Genomic DNA, 23,587 nt, shown 5'->3' on the forward strand with positions numbered 1-23,587 from the left:
AGGGACCTGGGGGCCGCGGAGAAGTGGCACTCTGCTGAGAAAGCGGGGAGGGGGTTGACAAGGAGGAGAAGGTGTGGACCAGGGTGGGGGAGGGTATTCAGGCAGAGGGAGCTGCATGTGCAAACATTCAGGAAGTGGGTGTGTTAAGGGTTGTGTTGACAAACCTGACAGGTGACCTGCTGAGACCCCCCTGTGATGGGGTTGAGTGGGGGCTTCAGGTGGGTCCTTGGGGCCAGGTTGCACATCAGGGAGTATTGGGTTCCTGGAGGTGGTGTGCATGCTGTCCAGGTGAGGGGAGGAAGCAGCCCCACTTGGTCTTGTGCTGGTTGGTGTAATGGATCCCTATAAGAATGTTGCGGTTGAACTTTTTACATGATTATTTTGAAAAACATTTGAGCGTATTACTATTAAGCATTCATAGCGATCTTACTTTTGTAAAATGTGTAATTACTGTGGCAAATAATTTCACAATTAAACTTTTATAGTCAGATGTATTTAATATAAATTTTAATTTACACTTCCTGTGTTCTTTCTGAGTTTCCATCTTAAAAATACTTAATTCTTAATATCTAATTTATATGTAGAATACAAGCATGTTCTCTAAAATTTCTTGTATATATAAATTCAGGTAGGTTTATCTTTGGATAAACCTCGAGCACTGTCTGATCAATCTAAATACATGTAGTTATACTAATACTGCCTGTTTCTGGATTTACTTAAGTTTTTATGAGACTGCCGCTTATGAAGTGTGTGCTCTCAGCCTCTGTGTTTTGGCCCCTCATTTGGGGTGGAGGTGATGATACCTCAGAGAGCTGTGGAAACTGACCAGGTTGGTTTATGCTGGGGGTCAGAACAGTGCCCACAGCCCTGAGAGAGGTTGTTACTCGTACTTCCCGTGAGGAGACTGAGGCTCGGACTGGTGAAGGAAGCTGCCAGAGGTCCCAGGCTGAGCGTTGGCGTGGCTGTAATCCAAATCCAGGGCCAGAGCCTGAGCTGCCAGTCATTGATGCTAATCCGTAGTGTTAAAAATCCAAATGTCACCTACCCCCAACTAAGAAGCTACAAGAAAATATGTAAATATATGAGTGCCTCTGTTACTTGATGGTGTGATTACGTGAAGATTCATGTATTTCAAACATTATTTTCTATTTCAGTATGTGACCTTCCCCAGCGGCCCAATGACGTCCAGCTCTTTTATGGAAACATGCGTAAAATTATACTTTCAGTAATTGGAGAATTTAGAGATTCTGTTTCTAGCAGAGAGTTTCTTCCACCTTCTTCCAGACCTAGCTTGGAATCTAAAAGGTAAAACTAACAAAACATCTTTCATCTGAGTTGAAGATTATTTGATTCACAGTGGAACTGATCTTTTACCTTGTACTTTGTTGGGTTTTTGTCTCAAACTGTTTATTTCATCTTTATTTTTAAGTTGAAAGTATTCCAAATTCACAGAAAAGTTTAAAAACAATACAGAGGGACTTCCCTGGTGGCGCAGTGGTTAAGAATCCGCCTGCCAATGCAGGGGACAAGGGTTCGATCCCTGGTCTGGGAAGTTCCCACGTGTTGCAGAACAACTAAGCCTGTGCCACAACTACTGAGCCTGCACTCTAGAGCCTGCGTGCCACAACTACTGAGCCCATGTGCCACAACTGCTGAAGCTTGCGTGCCTAGAGCCCATGCTCCACAGCAAGAGAAGCCACTGCAATGAGAAGCCCGTGCACGGCAATGAAGAGTAGCCCCCACTCGCTGCAACTAGAGAAAAGCCCATGTGCAGCAATGAAGACCCGACGCAGCCAGAAACAAATTAATTAAGTTACTTTTATAGAGAACTCCCATACGCTATCTGCACCGAGATTTCGCAGTTGATAACGTTTTACCACACCTACCTTATGGTCTTTCATATACAGGTTTTTCTGAACCATTTAGGAGTGACTTGCAGACATGATGACCAGTAGCCCTGAATTGGCTGTAGATGCTCCCCCTCATAGGCATGGCAAGCCCGTCAAGGTTAGGACACTGATGCGGCGATACAGGACCACCATCTGGTCCACGGAGTCTCCCAGTGGTGTCCTGTGTAGTTAAGGCAAACAGCAAACAAGAAACTGCCTCTTTCCACTTCCTCTTTGGTCCAGAATCTAATCTGAGATCACACGTGCGTTTGGTTGGCTTGTCCATTTACTCTCTTTCAATAAAGAGAGTTCCTCAGTCTTTCACAACAGAGAAAACACACAGGGTTTGCTTATCAAGTACGATCCACAGAATCAAAGGTATTTTCCAGAATGAAGCTTCAGTACTAATTTGGGGTGAAACACAGAGAAACCTGGGGTTGCCCATGGTACTTTCTAGATCTACTTAGTAACATCAGCACTCCCCTCTGGCTTAGATTTAACACAAGGTCCATAAGTTGTGGGTGTGTTGTGTCACACAAGAGACTATTTTGATCATGAAAGGTATTTTATGCTTTGATAACTATGTAACTTACGTGATGCTTTTCAAACAGCTGTGCCACATAAATTCGTAAGTTTCAGATTTCTTTACCACAAGCAGTGTGAGACAGACCAGGTGCTGCCTGTTTTAAGGACCCCAGTGCATTTGCTGTGGTATCCGGCATTTGCAAGATTACAAGGTGATTTAACCAAGCCATCTTTCTTTTTTTTCTCTGGTCGTTTCTGGTAAAAAGGGAAAAGTAGGCTGCAGGCCAGCTGCTAACTCTTTCTTACCAGGTACCTTGATGTTTTTATACAAGACAGGCCAGTTACTTTGTAAAATATTCTTGATTTCAGTTCACAGCTTCAGGACATGCAGAATGATGCTGTTGGTTTCTCAGTGAAGCTTCCTCGGTGGTGAACAGTGCTGATTTGTCCTGTTACTAGCAGTATTTTTATCACTTTGTTTAAGTGGTGTTTGCCAGGTTTCTCTACTGTAAAGTTAATAAATATCTTGAAGGGATATTATAATACACAACTTGGAGACAATGAATGATCTTGTTTCTTGTGAGACTTTGAGCACCCAGTGAGGATTGCTTCCTGAATCATATTATGTCTGTCTTGGTTACTAAATGGTGATTTTCTGATCCCATCTTTCTGCATTTATTAGTTATCTTTCTACTTTGAGGAAGGAATTTCCTTTTTCTTCTTATTCACATATATTAGGACCGACTCGTGGATTCAAGATTAATCCTTGTTGTCATTATTTAGCCCCCTGACCTGCTTTTGCCTGTGCCCACAACACCTCTGGGTACCTCCTTATTCACAGGTACAGCAGGATGGTCGAGGCTCGTCCTTCACTTGCCTGTCCAGCCTGGAAACGAGGACACGGGCAGCAGCGTGCTCATTGCTATTGAGGTGTCCTTGCTTCTAGGCCCGCTCAGTGGACAGAGCTAGGAAATATATGAGTTTATATACAAATCCACGTGCAATTCATATCTACTTCTGTTTATAAATGTGTTAAAATCTTGAGTTTACACTGATACCTCCAATTCTAATCTAACATAACACATGGATTCCTTTCCTCCTTCCCATAATTGTACCTTTTTCTCCAGTACTGAGAAGCCTGGCCCCATTATTTTCAATATGTTCACGTTTTACTCAGTCCCCCTGTTTTCAGCCAATCTTGTCTTCACATGGTCTGTCTCCCTGGGCCCAGTGTTGCCAACTCACACCAGCAAGCCTTAGTGGCACCAGTTGAGGGCTGACTCCCCCCATCCCCATCACCCTAGTGCCTCTGACTCACGCCAACTTGGTTTCTTTAATCCTTATGCTGTTCGTGTTAATTTTTTTTCTAAGATAGTCAAAGATAGTATTAACATGTATTAAAAATTACCTTGAGGGCTTCCCTGGTGGCGCAGTGGTTGAGAGTCCTCCTGTCGATGCAGGGGACACAGGTTCGTGCCCCGGTCCGGGAGGATCCCACATGCCGCGGAGCGGCTGGGCCCGTGAGCCATGGCCGCTGAGCCTGCGCATCCGGAGCCTGTGCTCTGCAACGGGAGAGGCCACAACAGTGAGAGGCCCGCATACCGCAAAAAAAAAAAAAAAAAAAAATTACCTTGACAGTTACTTCAGTTGTGAGGAACTTGTTCTTAGGAAGCTAAACAAACAGTAATCAACTTTGTTTTTTAAATTGTTTTCTGATGTTTGGCTGGTGCCCCCTTTGTTTCTCTGGGGCGGTATAGGTCTGATTGGAAAGGGGGGCGGTGGTCAGAGGGCAGTGAATTAGGGGTGAAGAGAGGGATTTCTCTCTGTCCGCCAAGTGTTGACTGGAGTCCAGGTGTAGCCCTGCTGTGTGGTAGGTGAACTTGGTCACCGCACCAGTGAACTTCAGTTGTCATGTGTTCACGTGATTACGAAATTTAGTTGAATTACAATTTTTTAGTAATCTAAGGCTTATTAGAAAACCCAATTTCAACACTTAGTAAAAAAACTTCCTAAACTTTATTAGCATTTCTTAACTGTAGTTTTTTGCCAAGAAGATTTTGTTTTAAAGTTTTTTGGTGTTAGCGTTGTAAAGCCAGTTATCATTATTCAGTTATAGATACTTGAAGAGTTTTGTTGTTTTTCTTAAATTCTTAATATTGGGTAGGTTATTTTTGTTTTTTTTTAAGGAAGGAAATTCTTTTTATTTATTTTTTGGCTGTGTTGGGTCTTCGTTGCTGCGCGCGGGCTTTTCTCTAGTTGCGGCGAGCAGGGGCTACTCTTTGTTGCGGTGCGCGGGCTTCTCATTTGCAGTGGCTTCTCTTGTTGCAGAGCACAGGCTCTAGGTGCGTGGGCTTCAGTAGTTGTGGCACGTGGGCTCAGTAGTTGTGGCTCACGGGCTCTAAAGCCCAGGCTCACTACTTGTGGCGCATGGGCTTAGTTGCTCCGAGGCATGTGGGATCTTCCCAGACCAGGACTCGAACCTGTGTCCCCTGCATTAGCAAGTGGATCCTTAACGACTGTGCCACCAGGGAAGCCCTGGGTAGTTTTCTAGTAAATCTTTTTTAAAAAACATTTATTTATTTGGCTGTGCTGCGTCTTAGTTACGGCACACAGGATCTTTAGTTGTGGCATGAGGGATCTAGTTCCCTGACCAGGGATCGAACCCGGGCCCCCTGCACTGGGAGCATGGAGTCTTAGCCACTGGACCACCAGGAAAGTCCCTCTAGTAAATCTTTTAAGAGACCTCAGATGGCATGCAGAAGTCAAGGCAGGAAACAAATCATTGCAGATTCTAATTAAAGATTAGTAACATATAACCTATACTGTACTTTACTTTTTATACACTTCTTTAAGAAAACCCCAATGTGAAGGATTCTTATTCACTGAAAAATATATAATGCACTTTTATTTTTATGTTTTCAGATTTATGAATAATTAATATAAAAATGTGACACAGTCTGCTTTATCATTTTAAATTTCTTTTCTCTCTCTCTCTCTAGTGAATCTGGCAGTTGTGGGACACATGGTGGTAACATTTCTTTGGATGTTTTACCAGTGAAAGGTCCTCAGGGGTCTCCACTTCTTTCACAAGCTGTTCGCCCACCTCAAGATAAATCGGCCTCGGAAGAAGTGTGGACTGTCCAGCCTGAACACTTGATTTTAGTCGCCCCTTCTTGTGAGTATGCCCCCAACGACAGGACAGAAAGTCCCTCTGGGGCCCGGGCTGTACTTGCTCTGTCCTCAGGGCTCTCGTAGGACAGACCTGGGCTCCATGCAGATGTGGCTGGTGGCTTGCCCAGGCCTCCCCTGCCTGCTACAGACCCAGCCAGAGTGTCATCCTGACACGAGGACTCGGACCCCAGGCCAAGCTCCCGTGTGGCAGAGCTGCCCATCCGGGGGTCTTGATTCCTGCCCCCCACGCCCCCATCCCCCACTGAGAATGCAGTTGGCACTTGGCCTCTTTTACCCTTAACGTTGATACCCTTGGTCCAGAGTAGGAACAAATCTAGTACCTATGTCTGTGCCCAAGACAGGGAGTAACAATTACCAGATTTCCTTTTTCTTCTTTGTTCACTACTAAACTTTATTCAGTGTCTTTGTAGTTTCCAAGAGTAAATGAAGGTCTTGCTTTACCAGGAATTTGAAATTTCTGTAATTGGGCAGTTGGGAAAACAAAATGAGTTAGTATGGTAGTGTTTTTATTTAGGATTTATTTTTACTATTTATTACCCTTTGTCTTTTTCACAAATGTTAAATGTAAGTAACATTTTATTTATCTGCTGTCATAGGTGATATGGCAAAAACTGGACGTTTCCAGATTTTAAACAGTTCTGTTAGGTTACTGAAATTTGAGCTGTACTGGCCAGCACACTGTCTTACAGTGACACCACAACATGGGTTTATCGCACCAGAGTAAGTATGACCTCCCTTTCCCCTGGGTGTTATTTAGATGCTTTAGCATGGTGACTTTTTAAGGATCAAATAATAGGCCATTTTAATTTATTCAGTAGAATTTTGCAGTGTGCTGACTCTGTAAAGAGCACCATGCATGGTTCTGTGGGACCACAGTGAGTTCAAGACTCATGCTTCTTAGCGGGTGGAGACCATGTCCACAGCCAGTTATGGTATCAGCCTAACAGGGTGGAGAGACGTGTGAGGCGGGGGAGAGTTGCTGATGTAGCTCTGCCTACAGAATTACAGCACAGGGATGCGGCTGTGCACGTGATGAGGGTAGTGGTCTCCAAAGCCCCGGTGGTCTTGCCTTTGTCACCTTGGGTCTAGCAGCTTATTCTGCTGGTTTTCTCTAAGGACATTTTACAGACACAGATTCCTGGCTTCTGATATGTCTGAGCCATAATCTAGTTTGCCGTTTTCTACAAAGGACATTTTAAGGTAAAAAGAAGTCTTTGGGGGCCAGATGGTGATGAGCAACTGCCCTCTCTGTGCAGCTTAATTATTGGGATATAGCCTCAGCTCTGCAGCTTCTCAGGGACTGTGTCTGGGTTGGCACAGAATACGCACATCTGAAAGTTGCTTCACATTTGGGAATAGCAACTTTGCACAAGAGCAACATGAAGTTTATTTGCTTTTGCAAAATGATGGCGTATGCATTTCAGGAGAGTTTATTTGACCAAGACCGGGTTAAGGTATGGTTGGGGACACTCCAGAGAAAGGTTCCTAGGACCAAAGCAGTCAATTAAATGTTTGTCTGTTAATGGGTGAAAAGCTGGGAGATGACTGTACAGGTTATTCACAGAGACTTGTCCATCACCCTGCATGTTGAGCTTTTAGCAGTGGGAGGTCATCTTGGCCATTTTGGACGTGGGTACTGGCCTCTCTTTATAACTGGCGGTTTCTCTTAAGTCACAAATCCAGTTACATCGTCCACATTTAAGTCTTTGACATCCCATAGCTCTTGAAGAGAACAGTTAGCACAGAAAACCTGACCGACCCCCTTTCCCACCCTCTCTTCCCTTCCAGTTACACTGTGTGACCATGACGGCTCGTTCTTTTTCATTGGCGGCTCAGAGCCTTTGTGTTACTGGTCTTTTGCTCCAGAAATGTTTAATTTGAATTGCTGTTTAGATGGCATTTCAGTGATGTGGTCCATTTTCACATGAGCTTTGCCCTTAGGTTCTTGGGTTCACACCACTCAGCTTTTTGTCAGCCACTGGGTTGGGGTTGAGGCCAAATCAGATGCGCCTGGTAGCTTACCTCTGTTCTCTGCTCTTTCTGAGCAGTGAGGAAATAGTTGGTGACTGACAGGACAGTGTTTGTAACTCTTGTGGTTACTGCTGTTCCAGTACAGGGTATTCTTGGTTCTCAGTGTTCAATTCTTCTTTTAAGGAGCAACCTACAAATTCTTGTGAGTCCTAATTCCTCCTTATCCACAAAACATTCAGTGTTCCCATGGAGTGGCTTGATCTATATACACTGTGACAATGGACAGAAGGTAATTTTTTAAACTTTTTTTTGATCAACATTTCTCTTTTTTTGCAGTTTAAGTTTTGTAATCCTCACTGATAGCGCTTACATTTCAGAAATTGAATTGAGGTGTCCTTTCAGCCCAAATAGACTTAATTAAATAGAGTATTCAGTGCAGAGTTTTTCCACTAGTGAGCTGAACAAGTGTCCTGGGTGGGCAGCAGTGGAGAGTGGGTCCTGGAAGCCATCATTAACTTGAAGATGTTGCTTTGGAAAAAAGAGGGGAGTTGGGAGAAAGGATAAAGTCGAAGAGCTACTTTGGGATCTGAATGGACTTTAAATTCACCAGTGTTTCATTTGTTTGGCATTACTTTTCTCTACCATAATTTAAAAATAGGAATTTTTTTTTAAAAAAACAACAGCTTCACTTGCATCTTATCCCTTTGTTTGGCTCATTTCAGAAAATTGTGAAGGTTCAAATTCGAGAAGACTTGACCCAAGAAGAACTTTTCACTTGTTTGACCTCCAGCCCATTTAGAATCCTTTCCCCAGAAACAGAGCCTTCAGTTAATCATCTGGTAAAACCAGTGACTAAACCACCTTCCACAAGAGTTGAGATAAGAAATAAGACTGTTACTTTTCCTACAACAGAACCTGGCGAGACTTCAGGTATTGTATCACAAGGTTACGTAATTCAGACTTCTGCTAGTACGTTGGATCTAACGCTCTTAGTTAACTGTAGTGGTTACGTAATTCAGACTTCTGCTAATACGTTGGATCTAACGCTCTTAGTTGACTGTAGTTTGTGATAGGTGCAGATTTCCCGCTACTTCAAGAGAAAATCAAGTAGTCACTGGAAATCGTTTCAGTTATGAGCTGGATTTGCAGATGCTTAAAAATTGTACCATGTTGAATTTAGGCCTTTAATAACTCTCTGTGCCAGGAGGCTTAGATTTTCTTATCAGAACCATCCCTCCCCGACTCTCACTAGGTCTTTGACCAGAGTTGGTACTAAGTTAGTGGCTGAAGAGGAGAGGAAGGTGGGTGGAGCCTGGCTCTGTCAGTTACTCTGCGACTACAGGCTCCAAACTTGCCCAGCCTCCCCAGCTGTGATTAACACCCACCACCCAGGGCCTGGGGATGGTGACGCGGTGTGTGAAGCACCTCTGAGCTTCCTTGGGCCGGAGTAGTGCTTTCTGCCCTGTGGGCGCTCTCCCCGCGGCCTCCGGGTCTAGGATTGCACATGGACAACTTAGATAGGGTCTGGGGCCACCTGTTGCCTGGCCCCCCAGCTCCTCAACTCTCGCGGTCTGTCTTCCACTGCAGCTCAGTCTCCTGCCCTCAGGGTCCCTCCTGGATCTCGTCGGCACCAGGATCTGTACCGTGTTTTTACTCAGTTTCAAGCCTGTCACTTCTGCCCATCACCCCCTCTGGCTCTTCCCAGCTCACTTACTCCAGGGGTCAGCAGTTGCCTGACCACATTCAGACCTCCAGGCCTTTCCCCTGCCCATCGCCCCACCCACAATGCACTTCTCCCCTATCCCTCCTCGACTTCTGTGCTCTGTCCCTGTAACCCCTCACAAACACTCGTGACTGCCTTGTGCCCCTCGCCCTCTGCATTCCCGTCTGGCAGAATCCCAGCCCCGGTTAAACCTGACTGTCTCCCCGGCCCTGTCTCTGCCCCTGAGTGCTGCGCAACTTGGGCCCCTAGACGCCCTGAGCACAGGCTTCCCCAGCGGCCCTTGCAGCCCTCCTCCCCGCTTGCCCCCGCCCCCAGCAGCTGAGGCTTATCTCTCGCAGCCCCCGCTGCCCCCTCCTCCCTGCTCCTGCTCTTTCCGGCTTTTGCCTTTGCCTCACACATGGTTGAAAATCTAGAGATCATCCCAGGTGACTCTTGCGCTGGGAACCTGGGCCCACCTGCTCCTGCCGTCTCAGGCAGGGCTTCCTCGGGCCCTCCTACCCCCTTGTCAGCATTTCTTCCTCTTTGCCAAAGCGTCTCCGTCAGGACACAGCATGCCTGCCGTCACTCATGGACAGGGTGCCCTCGGCCCCTCGCCTTGCTGCGGCTGCCCTCCTCCCTGGCCCCTTCCTGCCAGGGTTGTGCTCCCACCCTCGCTTCCTCAGCAGCTTAGCTGCTGCCACCAACCAGGCCCTGAACTTGCTCCCATCAAGGTCACTAGAAAGCTTGATTTTGCCAAATCCAGGGCATCTTTTGTGTGTCTGTGTCAGTTTGACCTTAGCACTGGCAGCCACTCCTTCCCCCTTGGAGCAGCTCTCGGGGCTCACCTTGCCTCAGGGCCCCTCCTGAGCCTGTGCTGCTCCCTCCTCCTCTTCCGGCTCCTAACGCCTGCATCCCGTTCCTTCTCTCTGCTCGCCCTGAGCCCCAGATGTGTGCACCCCACACATCCATGAAAACCTGCTTCTCCAGCCTTTCCCATGTCAGCAGTGGCACCACTGCTTGTGCACTTGGTTGAGCCAAATCCCTACAGTTGATGTCTCTTCCCTTCTGTTCACCTGTCCCGTCCATCAGCACGTCCTTTGCAGTCTGTCTTCAGAATAAACCCCACATCTGCCCGCTGACTTTCCTCCCTTGGCCACCACCAGGCCTGATGCATGCAGGTCACCCTGTGCGGCATCTCGGCCGATGGCCGCAGTGACATGGGCCAGGCTCTGCCCGCACTCTGACCCCGTGCAGCCTCTTAACCTGCGCAGCACCGGGGGTTCATGCATGGTGAAGACCCTGCTGTAGTTCTTCAGTAGCTTTTTGCATTGCACTTCCGTTAAATACAAGATAAGGCATCTGTCTGACAGGACTTCGTTAGAAAATAATGTTATTCCTGTTGGACTCCAAGGGATCTAAGTGTATTTTTTCCCTGTGATGAGGTCAACACAGTATTTTCCACAAATTATCCCACGAATCTGCTTGTTTATTTACCCCTCAAAGAGTTTGAGTTGTTAAATGTGTTCCTTTTAGGAAGTTACCTGGAACTTGAGAATCACGGTGACACAGAAGTGAGGTGGCACCTGTCATCCTTAGCCCCACCTTACGTCAAGGTCAGTAATAATTGCCTCAGATATACTCATTTTAATGTTTAACTTTATGCAGGATGTTTCAAAATCTGAATTACGAGCATATGTTGAGATTACTGGTTTTTTGTTCCTCTGCTTCATTTACTTAATTATCTTTGTAAGTGGGGCTAACCTGCCCAGTCGTGTTCACAAGGTGGTTTTGAGAGTCAAGTTAGAGAATGTATGTGAAAATACGTGCTTGCTCTGTTTCATGCTCTCTCCTGCAACCCTGCTTTTTATCTGAAATAACTATTTTGAAAAATATATAAAAGTTTTATACCAGGGCATTGTGTGTGTGCTTTTCTGTCCTGAGTTCCAAGTGCTGCTGTGTGTTTTCACCTAGTGGGGGCGAGTGCAGAGACGGGATTGAACCGTCCTTGCCAGTGAGTCTTAGCCTGTGTGCCCTGCAAGTGGTGTCCGCCACTGGGCACCACCCGAGCCAAGTGTGTGGTCACGTGTGATGTGGCCTCTCTCCCCTTTTCTTGGTTTGACCATCATGGTTATGAGCCATAATGTTAACAAGACGTGTGTAAAAGATAGTGCTGGGGGCTTCCCTGGTGGTGCAGTGGTTGAGAGTCTGCCTGCCGATGCAGGGGACGTGGGTTCGTACCCCGGTCTGGGAGGATCCCACATGCTGCGGAGCGGCTGGACCCGTGAGCCATGGCCGCTGGGCCTGCGCATCCGGAGCCTGTGCTCCGCAACGGGAGAGGCCACAACAGTGAGAGGCCCACGTACCGAAAAAAAAAAAAAAAAAAAAGATAGTGCTGGGCCCACTGACAAAAAATGAAGCACAGGTATCGTATGGAGTGTTGAAACACATGCTCAGCAGGGTCTTCAGGGTCTTTGAGGAAATGGCAGTCCTCCGATGCGGGAGCAGCCTCCTCTCCTACAGAGCACTGCCGCCAGGGGTGGGATGAGGGTCTGCGTCAGGTGAGGCCTGGTGTGAGCCTAGCCCACGGTGCTCCTGGCCCACCATGAAACAGGCTGGTTTGACCTCAATGACCGTGAAGGCAATGGTGTCACTGGAATAGATCCGCTTACTTTTTTGTTTTTTTATTTGATTGTTTAAATGGTGTCTTTGTAGGGAGTTGACGAAAGTGGAGATGTTTTTAGAGCTACCTATGCAGCGTTCAGATGTTCTCCTATTTCTGGTGTACTGGAAAGCCATGGAGTCCAGAAGGTGAGTTCTGACACCTTTTCACAGCCGTCTGGTAAGAACATAGTGTTGGCTGGCCAGGAGTGCCTCGTTGTTTCCACCCAGAAGAGTTCACTCCACCTGGACCAGTGCTGCTCACAGCCAGGCTGCTGCAGGAGCAGCTGCAGCACAGGTCAGCGCTCTGCTTCTTCAGCAGGACATCTTGTGTGAAACAAAACACCGTGCTTGGTGGTGCGGTTGGTTTACATTCTGGTGTAAGCACTTCAAGTGGCCTCAGGTTGCCAGTGCTTAGAACACGCTTCTGGTAGCGCTGATCTAGACAGTGGTTTTGTTCACCAGCTGTAGTCAGAAAACTCTACCAGTGTTGCAGACCACTCAGTGTTCATGTGGGGTCAACAGTGTGTCTTCAGGGGCAAGTGTGACAGGTCCCTTTAGTACCACTGCCCTGGTAAGTTCTGGTTTGTTTGTAGCCCTGACCTGGCCCCTTCATGTATCTCGCAGGGATGCTAGTTGTTCACGTGGCCTCAGTAATACACTTTTCCTTTTTCATTCTAATAGCCAAAACTCATTTAAACTATAGCATTTACTTGATATGGGTCCAGTTCCTCAGAGATTCAAACTTGTAATAAGGTTTATTAGAACATAGTTGTGAGCTCGCAACTGACCATGAGAGAATCTTTGAGCAATGACAGAGTCACAAACTCTGTGTGCTTCACTGGGTCTGTGTAACAGGCTTCTAGAGGGTTTCTGACTTTCTTGTAAAGACACAGAGTTCTACCAGCGTAGTTTATTTCACTTCCCAGACCACAAGCAGCTGAGCAGGGAGCGCACGTTGCTCAGCAGAAGTTCTGCATCTGAAAGGAAGGTACAGAGAAGCCCCAGCAGGAAAGTCGTGAGCTGTGCGTGGATCCGAAGACCTGATGGTATTAAAACAGCAGTGCTCCCTAAACTCATCTACAGGTCCCAATGAAAATCCCAGCTTGTTTTTAAGAGATTGACAGGCTGGTCCTAAAATTCATGTGAGTGTGCAAGGGACCCAGAATAACCAAAACAATCTTGGAAAAGGATAAAGTTGGAGGTTTCACACTTTCCATTTTCAAAACCTACAAAGCTACAGTAATCAAAACAGTGTGGTATTGACATAAAGATAGACCTATAAAATATGTGATGTAGATGTGAAAGTCCCAAAATAAATCCTCATATTTATGTTCAGTTGATTTTTCAATAAGGGACAATTCAACAGGGAAAGAATGTTTTTCAACAGTGGTGCAGGGACAGCTGGATATCCATGTGCAAAATAATTAAATTCAACCCTTATCTCACACTATATATAAAAATTAACTTGAAGTGGACCATAGACCTACGTGTAAGAGCTAAAGCTGTAAAACTGCTAGAAGGTAACTGTTGATCTTCACGACTTTGGGTTAAGCATCGGTTTGTTAGATGTAACACCAATAAAGCTCAAGTAACAAAAGGAAAAATAGATGAATTATCAAAGTGTGAAACTTTGTGCATCAAAGGACATGATTAAGAGTGTGAAAAGAAAACCCAGAGTATGGGAGAAAACATTTACAAATCATGTATTTGACAAAGTACTTGTATCCAGAGTGCATCAAGAACTCTTACAACTCAATAATATAAAGACAAATACCCAGTTTAAAAAATGGGCAGAAACTCTGAATAGACATTTTTCCAAAGAAGATATACCAGTGGCCAGTAAAGACATGAAAAGATGCTTAGAATCACTAGTCATTGGGGAAATGCAAATCAAAACCACAGTGAGATCACTTCATACTCACTAGGATGACTGTGATTTTAAAATAATAATAATAGTAATAACAAGTGTTGACAAGGATGTGGGGAAATTGGAACCCTCATACACTGCTGGTGGGAATGGAAAAGGGTGCAGCCACAGTGAAACCAGTTTGACAGTTCCTCAGTAAGTTAAAGGTAGAGTTACCATATGGTCCAACAATCACACTTCTGGATAAATACTCAAAAAAATTCAAAACCAGTGTTCAAACTTGTACACAAATGTTCATAGCAGCCTTGTTTACAATAGCTCAAAAAGGTGGAAATAACCCAAGTGTCTATCGACTGATAAGCAAAATGTGGTGTGTCCATACAATGAAATTTTATTTGGCAATAAAAGGAATGAAGTACTAATAACATGCTATCACGTGAATGAACATGCCAAGTGAAACCACAAAAGGCCAGATATTGTAAGGTTCAATTTATGGGAAATATCTAAAATGGTAAATCTGTAGAGGCAGAAAGTAGATTAGTGGTTGCTGGGGCTGGGAGTGAGGGTGGAGAATGGTGGGCAACTGCTCATGGCATGGGATTTCTTTTGGGATTGTTGTGAGTATTTTAAATTAGATTGTGGGCATGGTTGCACAGTTCTGGAGATACACTAAAAACCACTGACTACACCTAAAATGGGTGAATTATGTGGTATGTGAATAAAGCTGTAAAAAAAAAAGAAAAATGAGGACTAGATTGTCTCCCAGGAATTTCTCCTCTTATAATAGTTGACATGGAAATGTAACCTCTATGACGTCTCTGGCTTTTGTTTTGTGTGTCACTGTGTATCCTGGACTGAAGTCGCTGCTCACCACATTGTCAGATCACATCTCTCAAATGCGCTCTAGGTCTGGATACTTAATTTATGTGCACAGCACATCACTCTGGGACCCTTTAGGGAAGTATTACCAAAGAGCACAACTGTGGTTGTATAGAGTACTGATCCAGAAGGAAAAAACAATTAGTTCGTTATGACTGAGACACCATAATTGTGTGAAACGTTGGTCAGTGTGAGATGAGACTAAATGAGCCTAAGGCATGTTAGGGCTTGATGTAGAACATGCAGTAGTAGTGGGCTTTCCCTCCTCTGTTTTTTATTCATTGGTGTCACAGGAAGTGTAAGTGGGGTTTGTAGGCAGTGTGGTGCTGTGGTTCCAGTGGCTCCAGATGGTTGTGTGCTTGCACCATTCAGGGCATGGTTGTATCCATCCTTTCTGAATCCTCCCATTGCCCTGTCATCCATGTCCCCCACCCCAGTAGCTCCTGCCTCTGTGCTCCCAGCCTGCAGGCCCAGTTGTTTCTTAGATTCCGTGTCCACAGAAATTAGGTCAATGAAGCATTTTAATGTTAAGTCCAGACTCAAAGATACTGATTTATTGTTACCCTAACTAGGAATCAGTATTTTTAACACTAAACATTTAATTAAAAAGCTCTTAACGCTGGTAAAATTTATAAAATACTGTTTTAAAATACTTCAACTTCCTGTTGACCTTTGACATGCTGCACACAAAGATTTCGTGTATTTGACTTGGAGCTGTGTGGTCGGGGTGACGTTCTGAAGTGAGTTAGGGTAAGAGCTGCTCTGGTGGGCACAGCATCCTGGCTCCTCTGCCTCTGCTCCCACACCCACCCCTTCCTTCCTGTGGACCCTCTCGTCCCCTGCAGTCAGTGAGGTGTGAGGCCTTAGTCCTTCACCACTTGGCCAGCAGTGGGTCCCATAAGCATTTCCATGGAAGTCTGCATTGTATTTTGGGGGGTGTCAGACCTTCCTCATTTAGGTCTTGTACTCTAGAATTTTTTAATAACTTTTTTTTTTAAGAGTTTGCATTATTTTAACATTTTATTTCTATTTTTTGAAATATTGTACAATAGCATATGTTACAGGTGTACAATATAATGATTCACAATTTTTAAAGGTTATACTCCATTTGTTATTGTGCAATATTGGCTATATTCCCCATGTTGTACAATATATCCTTGTAGCTTATTTATACCTAAAGAGTTAGTACCTCTTAATCCACTACCCCTATGTTGCCCCTCCCCGCTTCCTTTTCCCCACTGGTAACCACTAGTTTGTTGCCTACATCTGTGAGTCTGCTTATTTTTTATTTGTTGCATTTTTTAGATTCCATATATAAATGATATCATACAGTATTTGTCTTTCTTTCTCTGACTTTTTTCACTTAGTACAATGCTTTCCAAATCCATGTTGCTGCAAATGGCATGATTTTATTCTTTTTCATGGACGAGTAATATTCCATTGTGTGTATATGTATGTGTGTGTATATATATACATATATATATACACACACACACACACACACACACACACGCACATATATATTACTACATCTTCTCTATCCGTTCGTCTATTGATGGACACTTAGGTTCCTTCCATGTCTTGGCAATTGTAAGTAGTGCTTCTGTGAACATTGGGGTGCATGTATCTTTTCAAATTAGTGTTTTTAGTTTTTAATTTTTTGGGTAAATACTCAGGAGTGGAATCACTGCGTCATATGGCAGTTCTATTTTTAGTTTTTTGAGAAACCTCCATACTTTTCTCCATAGTGGCTGCACCAGTTTACATTTCCACCAACAGTGTACTAGGGTTTCCTTTTCTCTACATTCTCGCCAATATTTGTTATTTGTGTTCTTTTTTTGATGATAGCCATTCTAACAGGTGTGAGGTGATATCTCATTGTGGTTTTGATTTGCATTTCCCTGGTGGTTAGTGATGTTGAGCATCTTTTCATGTGCCTGTTGGCCATCTGCATTTCCTCTTTGAATAAATATCTATTCAGTTCTTCTGCCTATTTTTTAATCAGTTGGTTGATTTTTTTGATGTTGAGTTGTGTGAGGTTTTTATATATGTTGGATATTAACTCCTTACTGATCATATCATTTGCAAATATTTTCTCCCTTTAGTAGGTTGTCTTTTCATTTTGTTGATGGTTTCCTTTGCTGTGCAAAAGCTTTTAAGTTTAATTAGGTCCTATTTGTTTATTTTCGCTTTTATTTCCTTTACCTTAGGAGACAGATCCAAAAAAAGTACTGCTATGATTAATGTCAAAGAGTGTTCTGCCTTTGTTTTCCTGTAGCAGTTTTATGGTTTCTGGTCTTTAATCCAGAGTTTATTTGAGTTTATTTTTGTATATGGTGTTAAAGAGTGTTCCAATTTCATTCTCTTACATGTAGCTGTCCAGTTTTCCCAGAACCACTTACTGAGGAGACTGTCCTTTCTCCATTTTATACTCTTACCTCCTTTGTTGTAGATAATTGACCATAGATGGGTGGTTTTATTTCTGAGCTTTTTGTCCTGTTCCATAGATCTATGTGTCTGTTTTGGAGCCAGTATCATGCTGTTTTTGATTACTGTAGCTTTGTGGTATAGTGAATTCTACCAAACATTTAGAGAAGAGTTAACACCTCTCCTTCTCAAACTATTCCAAAAAATTGCAGAGGAAAGAACACTTTGTAATTCATTCTATGAGGCCATCATCACCCTGTTATCAAAACCAGGCAAAGATATCACACAAAGAAGAAAATTACAGACTAATATCATTGGTGAACATGGATGCAAAAATCCTCAAAAAAGTACTAGCAAACTGAATCCAACAATACATTAAAAGGATCATACACCATGATCAAGTGGGATTTATCCCAGGGATGCAAGGATTTTTCAATATCTGCAAATCAGTCAGTGTGATGATACACCACCTCAACAAATTGAAGAATAAAAACCATATGATCAGGGACTTCCCTGGCGGCGCAGTGGTTAAGAATCCGCCTGCCATTGCAGGGGACACGGGTTTGATCCCGGGTCTGGGAAGATCCCACATGCCGTGGAGCAACTAACTAAGCCTGTGCGCCACAACTACTGAAGCCCACGTGCCTAGAGCCTGTGCTCCGCAACAAGAGAAGCAACCGCAATGAGAAGCCCGTGCACCACAACAAAGAGTAGCCCCTGCTCGCCGCAACTAGAGAAAGCCTGCGCACAGCAACGAAGACCCAAAGCAGCCAAAATAATTGATCAATCAATCAATTAATTAAAAACAAAAAATATATATGATCATCTCAATAGATGTAGAAAAAGCTTTTGATAAAATTCAACATCCGTTTATGATTTAATACTCTTCAGAAAGTGGGAACATACCTCAACATTATAAATGCCGTATATGACAAACCTACAGGTAACATCATACTCAACGGTGAAAAGTTGAAAGCATTCCCTCTTAGGTCAGAAACAAGACAAGGATGTCCACTCTCGCTACTATTATTCAACATAGTTTTGGAAGTCCTAGCCACGGTAATCAGAGAAGAAAGAGAGATAAAATGGATCCAAATTGGAAAAGAAGTAAAACTCACTGTTTCCATATGATATGATACTATGCTTAGAAAATCCTGAAGATTTTCTATACCAGAAAACTAGAACTTATTAATGAATTTGCTAAAGTTGCAGGATACAAAATTAACGTACAGAAATCTGTTGCATTTCTGTACAGTAACAACAAACTATCAGAAAGGGAAAAGGAAACAATCCCATTTACCATCACATCAAGAAGAATAAAATACTTAGGAATAAACCTACCTAAGGAGGCAAAAGACCTGTACTCAGAAAACTGTAAGACACTGATGAAAGAAATTAAAGATGACACAACAGATGTACTGTGTTCTTGGATTGGAAGAATTAATATTATTAAAATGACCATACTACCCAAGGCAATCTGTAGATTCAGTGCAATCCCTATCAAAATAACAATGGCATTTTTCACAGAACTACTACAAAAAATTTTTAAATTTGATTGGAAACACAAAAGACCCCAGATAGCCAAAGCAGTCTTGAGAAAGAAAGATGGAGCTGGAGCAGTCAGGCTTCCTGACTTTAGACTGTACTACAGAGCTACAGTAATTAATAACTTTTTTTTAATTAAAAAATTTACATTTTGAGGAATATGTTACTTAAAGCCTTAAAGAAAAGTATACTTGGATCTGATTAGTGGCAGAATTAGCCAAAGCAAAGACATTTTTCCCTTCAATTTTTTCATACCACACTTTGAATTGGTAATCTAACTGCATGTGTGTAAGGTTCCGTGTCTGAATTTCTCTCCTGGATGTGTTGTTTGTAGGTCTCCATCACGTTTTTGCCCAGAGATAGAGGGGACTATGCCCAGTTTTGGGATGTTGAGTGTCACCCTCTTAAAGAGCCTCACCTGAAGCACACCTTGAGATTCCAGCTCTCTGGACACGTGAGTGTTACACTGAATTTAAGTAAATTATTGGGTGTGTTTTAAAGACACCAAGGGAAACTGGCATGAAAAACTGGCCTGTTGTTTTTGATATTATTGTTATCCCATTAATTCTGTTATAGATTCTTATCATCTTAGTTTTCTTACGTGTCTTTATTGATTGGCTCTATGAAATTTGTTTGCCTTAATTAGGTAAGATTGTGTGTGTGTGAGAGAAAGAGAGAGAAAGAAACAGTACAAGATAAAGCATTTTGTGATTAAAGGAATTTAGAAATCTTAAATCTCCTTTTTAAAAATTAGGAAGGAAGTAGTAGAATTCAAATAGGTAAGTGTCCACATGTTTATCTCTCCTCCTCCACCCTGTGATTTTTTTATACAGAGTGTCAAAGCACAACGTGAGCTTGAAAATTCACGCATTTCCACAAATAGCCTCATTAAAATAGATAATTTACTTAAGCCCCGAAGACAACCTGTATCAGAGGCGTCTGCTCTCATACCTGGGTATGTTGTTTCTGTCATTCTCATGAATTTTTCCCAGGGCTTTATTGAGATATAATTACATTCGGTAAAATGCCCAGTGGCTTACCTGTGATTGATGTACGTCACCCCCACTGCAGCCAGGTAGAGACCGTTTCTCTCTCCTGGAGCGTCCTCACATGCATGCCTCTCTGCAGCCACCCCCACCCTCACCCAGGATTTGTTCTGTTCCTGTGTGTTGCCATAGTTTTGTGGAATTTCATGCACATGTGCACTCAAGTTGTGTCTGGCTTTCACTTAACGTAGTGATTTTGGGATCATCCGTGTTGGTGAGTGTACCTATGGTTTGTTCCTTTTGTTGTTGAGTTCTCGTGCCCCATCATAAGAGCACATCACGATTGTTTCATTTTCCTTTTAACATTTGGTGGCTTCTGACTTGGAGCCCTTGTGAATGAAGGTGCAGTGAATATTATTATATGTGTATTTCTGTGGACATATTTTTTCACTTCTTTTGGGTAAAAATATCTAAGAGTAGAATTGCTGGGTCATACGGTAGAAATTTATTTAACCTTAAACTGCCAAAGAATGTTCCCAAAGTAGCTGTTCCAGTTTACATTCCAAAACACAGTGTATGAAAGTAGATTCTTAAAAACTTCGAAAAATGTATGTTATACCAGCAGCTTACAAAGCTTTAATGATAGTATGTAAATGTTTTACCTAATGAAAAAAAAATTTTTTTTTCAGGGATGTGTTTTTTTTTTTAACTTTTTTTAAATTGAAGTATAGTTGATTTACAGTGTTGTATTAATTCCTGCTGCACAGCAAAGCAATTTCAGTTATACATATATATACATTCTTTTTTTAATATTCTTCTCCATTATGGTTTATTACAGGATATTGAATATAGTTCCCTGTGCTATACAGTAGGACCTTGTTGTTTATCCATTCTCTCTATAAAAGCTTACATCTGCTAACCCCAACCTCCCACTCCATCCTCCCCCACCCCCCTCCCTCTTGGCAACCTCCAGTCTGTTCTCTATGTCCATGAGTCTGTTTCTGTTTCTTAGATATGATCATGTGTGTCGTATTTTAGATTCCACATATAAGTGATATCATATGGTATTTGTCTTTTTCTTTCTGACTTACATGAAAATGTTTCTTATAATCTTTAGTTAACTAACATTTAGGTCTAACTTAGTTGTGGAGGAAGGTGCTTGTAAGGAAAATATGTTAAGTTCCTCTCAGGGAGGTGGAAGCGCTACTGCTGTCTCAGCTGCTTCCCCACACCCCTGGACACTTCCTGCCGCAAGCAGTTTGTCTTAACACACATTAGTCGGTCGCCTTTACAGAGCTACTTTAACTGAGTTGCGGGAGAAAACAAAGCCACACTTCATAATGTAATATATACAAATAGTTTAAGTTACTATGGATTTTAAATAGTTAACCTTCAGACCTATCTCCATAGCAGGCAGCTTGACCTCACCCACCGAGGAGTTTATGCCCCAGAAGATGTGTATCGGTTTCTGCCAACGAGAGTTGGGGAGTCAAGGACGTTGAAAGTCAATTTGCGAAATAATTCTTTTATTACACACTTGGTAAGTTGGAAATCTAGCTGTGGGTTTTGGAAAAGTAAGTGTATTCTACTATTTGATAAACATTTTCCTGATAATTAGAAGCTTGTTTTAAGTTATAATAGTTAAGTTTTAAAATGCCTTAATACCGTTATTTGAAAAGAAACTCAAGGGAAGTTCATGATCCTTTACCTGAAAATTGAAAATTATTTAGTATTTTCATATTTTCATTTTTTAATTTTTCCTCTTGTTTTCTTCTGTACTATCACACCAACATATTTCTGGACAACATTTACTCCAGTTAGAACTAGAATAAACTCATTAAACTTCCCCTAAGTGTTTTCATGAGCATTTATCGTTTTACCTCATTTTGTGGCTATACGGTATGTTGATTTAAGTATGCACAAATATCTAACTTGTATAACTTCATAAAATGTTTCATATTAAATTCCAGCTCAAGTTTTTAAGTCCCAGAGAGCCTTTCTACGTCAAACATTCAAAATATTCTTTGAGGTGAGTTTATCATAAATCAAAATGTTCTCATCCGAGTGCAGGTCTTTGTGTTCAGGAGCCTGAGATTGCTCTTGGGGGTTAGGATTGTGAGGTCTCTCTCTGTTGCAACCCCTCATCCTCCTCACCAACACCACAGAGCACCAAGCACGTGGTGAAGGAGACAAGGAACCTGCTAGGGAAACATTCCATGACCTGTGGGTTCGTGTGGTGAGTAGCAACTCAAACTTGCGCAGTGTTTGGACTTAGTGCGTGACTCCTGTTTCCCAGTATTTTGACAGCCATATACTTACATAGAACCTTAATTATCTTGTGATTAACTTTAGAGTGATTTCTGCGTCACATGTTATTTTCACTACACTGAGAATCAGGGATTTAAATTTTAACTAATTAGGACAAAAACCTTCCCAGATTAATTGGGAAAATTTTATTATCCTATTTTCCAGTTGTCATTCTTCAAATAACCCTGTATTGTTCTTAAATCAGGGCTACATTTTCTTGTCATCCCTGCTTATTTTCTTTTTTTAAAAATGTGTTTGTTTTTAATTTATTTTTAAGGTGTATGTATGTATATATATTCTTTCAGTTTTATTGACATAATTGACATACAGCACTGTGTAAGTTTGAGGTGTACAGCATAATGATTTGACTTACATACATGATGAAATGATTATCACAATAAGTTTTGTGAACACCATCATCTCATATAGATACAAAATTAAAGACATAGAAAAAAATTTTTTTTCCTGCGATGTGAACTGTTAGGATTTATTCTCTTAACAACTTTCATATATAATGTACAACATGTTCAGTATATTTATCGTGTTGTACATCACATCCCTGGTACGTACTTAACCTTACAACTGGAAGTTTGTACTTTTTGACTGTCTCATCCAGTTCTCCCTCCCCCAACCCCCTGCCTCTGGTAACCACAAATCTGATCTTTTCTATGCATTTGTTTTTGAAGTATAATTGACCTACAACACTGTTAATTCCTGTATTTCTATATGTTTTTATTTCTGTACATTTGAAACTGATCACCACACTAAATCTAGGATGATACATCACCACACAAAGATATTACATAGTTATTGACTATATTCCCCACGCTGTACATTTTATACCTGTGATTCATTTATTTTGGAACTGTGGACGTTTGTATCTCTTAATCTCCCTCACCTATTTCTTTCTTCCTCCTACCCCCATCCCCTCTGGCAACCACCTGTTTTGTCTTTGTAGCTATGACTCTATTTCTGTTTTGTTATGTTTGTTCATTTGTTTTTTAGATTCCACATGGAAGTGAAATCATACAGTATTTGTCTCTCTCTGACTTATTTCACTTAGCATAATATCCTCCAGGTCCATTCATGTTATTGCAAATGGCAAGATTTCACTCTTCTTTATGGCTGAGTAGTATTCCACTGTGTATCTACACCGCATCTTTATCCGTTCATCTGTTGATGGGCACTTGGGTTGCTTCCATATAATACCTTTTTCCATCCTCTCTCTGTCAGTCTATGAGTGTCTTTAGATCTTAAGTGACTTTTGTAGCAGCATATATACGGGCCTTGTTTTTGTATCCATTCAGCTGCTCTTTTGACTGGAGCATTGAATCCATTTACATGTAAAGTAATTATTGATAGGTATGTACTTACTGCCATTTTGTTAATTGTTTTAGGGTCTTGCTAATTTTCTTTTTCCATATGATGTACATAAAGGCTGAAATCTCAAACTGGGTTGTCACTGTTATTTAGAATTTTAACAGTAGAGTTCTGTTGCACTTAATACTGAAAAATAATTTTATCTTCATCTTTGAATCTTTAATTAAACAATTTAGTTATTATAAGATCTTTCATTTTAGTATCAAGAGGCTGTCCCAGAAACATGTTATATTTTGTGAAAACTTGGCCCACTTGC

At 42.3% G+C, this 23,587-nt stretch overlaps 1 protein-coding gene across 3 annotated transcripts in view; it reads left to right on the forward strand.

Moving 5' to 3' along the window:
* Window positions 1-23,587, forward strand: part of CEP192 (centrosomal protein 192) — a 93,133-nt gene that overhangs the window by 64,384 nt on the left and 5,162 nt on the right. For 2 of the 3 annotated variants that reach the window (XM_029224395.1, XM_029224405.1), the window contains 11 exons: window positions 1,155-1,305; window positions 5,414-5,589; window positions 6,203-6,326; window positions 7,761-7,866; window positions 8,300-8,507; window positions 10,813-10,892; window positions 11,992-12,087; window positions 18,993-19,112; window positions 19,492-19,613; window positions 21,055-21,184; window positions 21,615-21,673. In XM_029224395.1, coding sequence (XP_029080228.1) covers window positions 1,155-1,305; window positions 5,414-5,589; window positions 6,203-6,326; window positions 7,761-7,866; window positions 8,300-8,507; window positions 10,813-10,892; window positions 11,992-12,087; window positions 18,993-19,112; window positions 19,492-19,613; window positions 21,055-21,184; window positions 21,615-21,673 — 1,372 coding nt within the window. The remainder of the gene's footprint in view (window positions 1-1,154; window positions 1,306-5,413; window positions 5,590-6,202; window positions 6,327-7,760; window positions 7,867-8,299; window positions 8,508-10,812; window positions 10,893-11,991; window positions 12,088-18,992; window positions 19,113-19,491; window positions 19,614-21,054; window positions 21,185-21,614; window positions 21,674-23,587) is intronic. The other variant, XM_029224414.1, reaches the window with a different exon arrangement.

This window comes from Monodon monoceros, unplaced genomic scaffold, assembly GCF_005190385.1.
Source record: "Monodon monoceros isolate NGI ecotype Baffin Bay Population unplaced genomic scaffold, NGI_Narwhal_1 Super_Scaffold_1, whole genome shotgun sequence".
NCBI classification, from domain to species: domain Eukaryota; kingdom Metazoa; phylum Chordata; class Mammalia; order Artiodactyla; family Monodontidae; genus Monodon; species Monodon monoceros.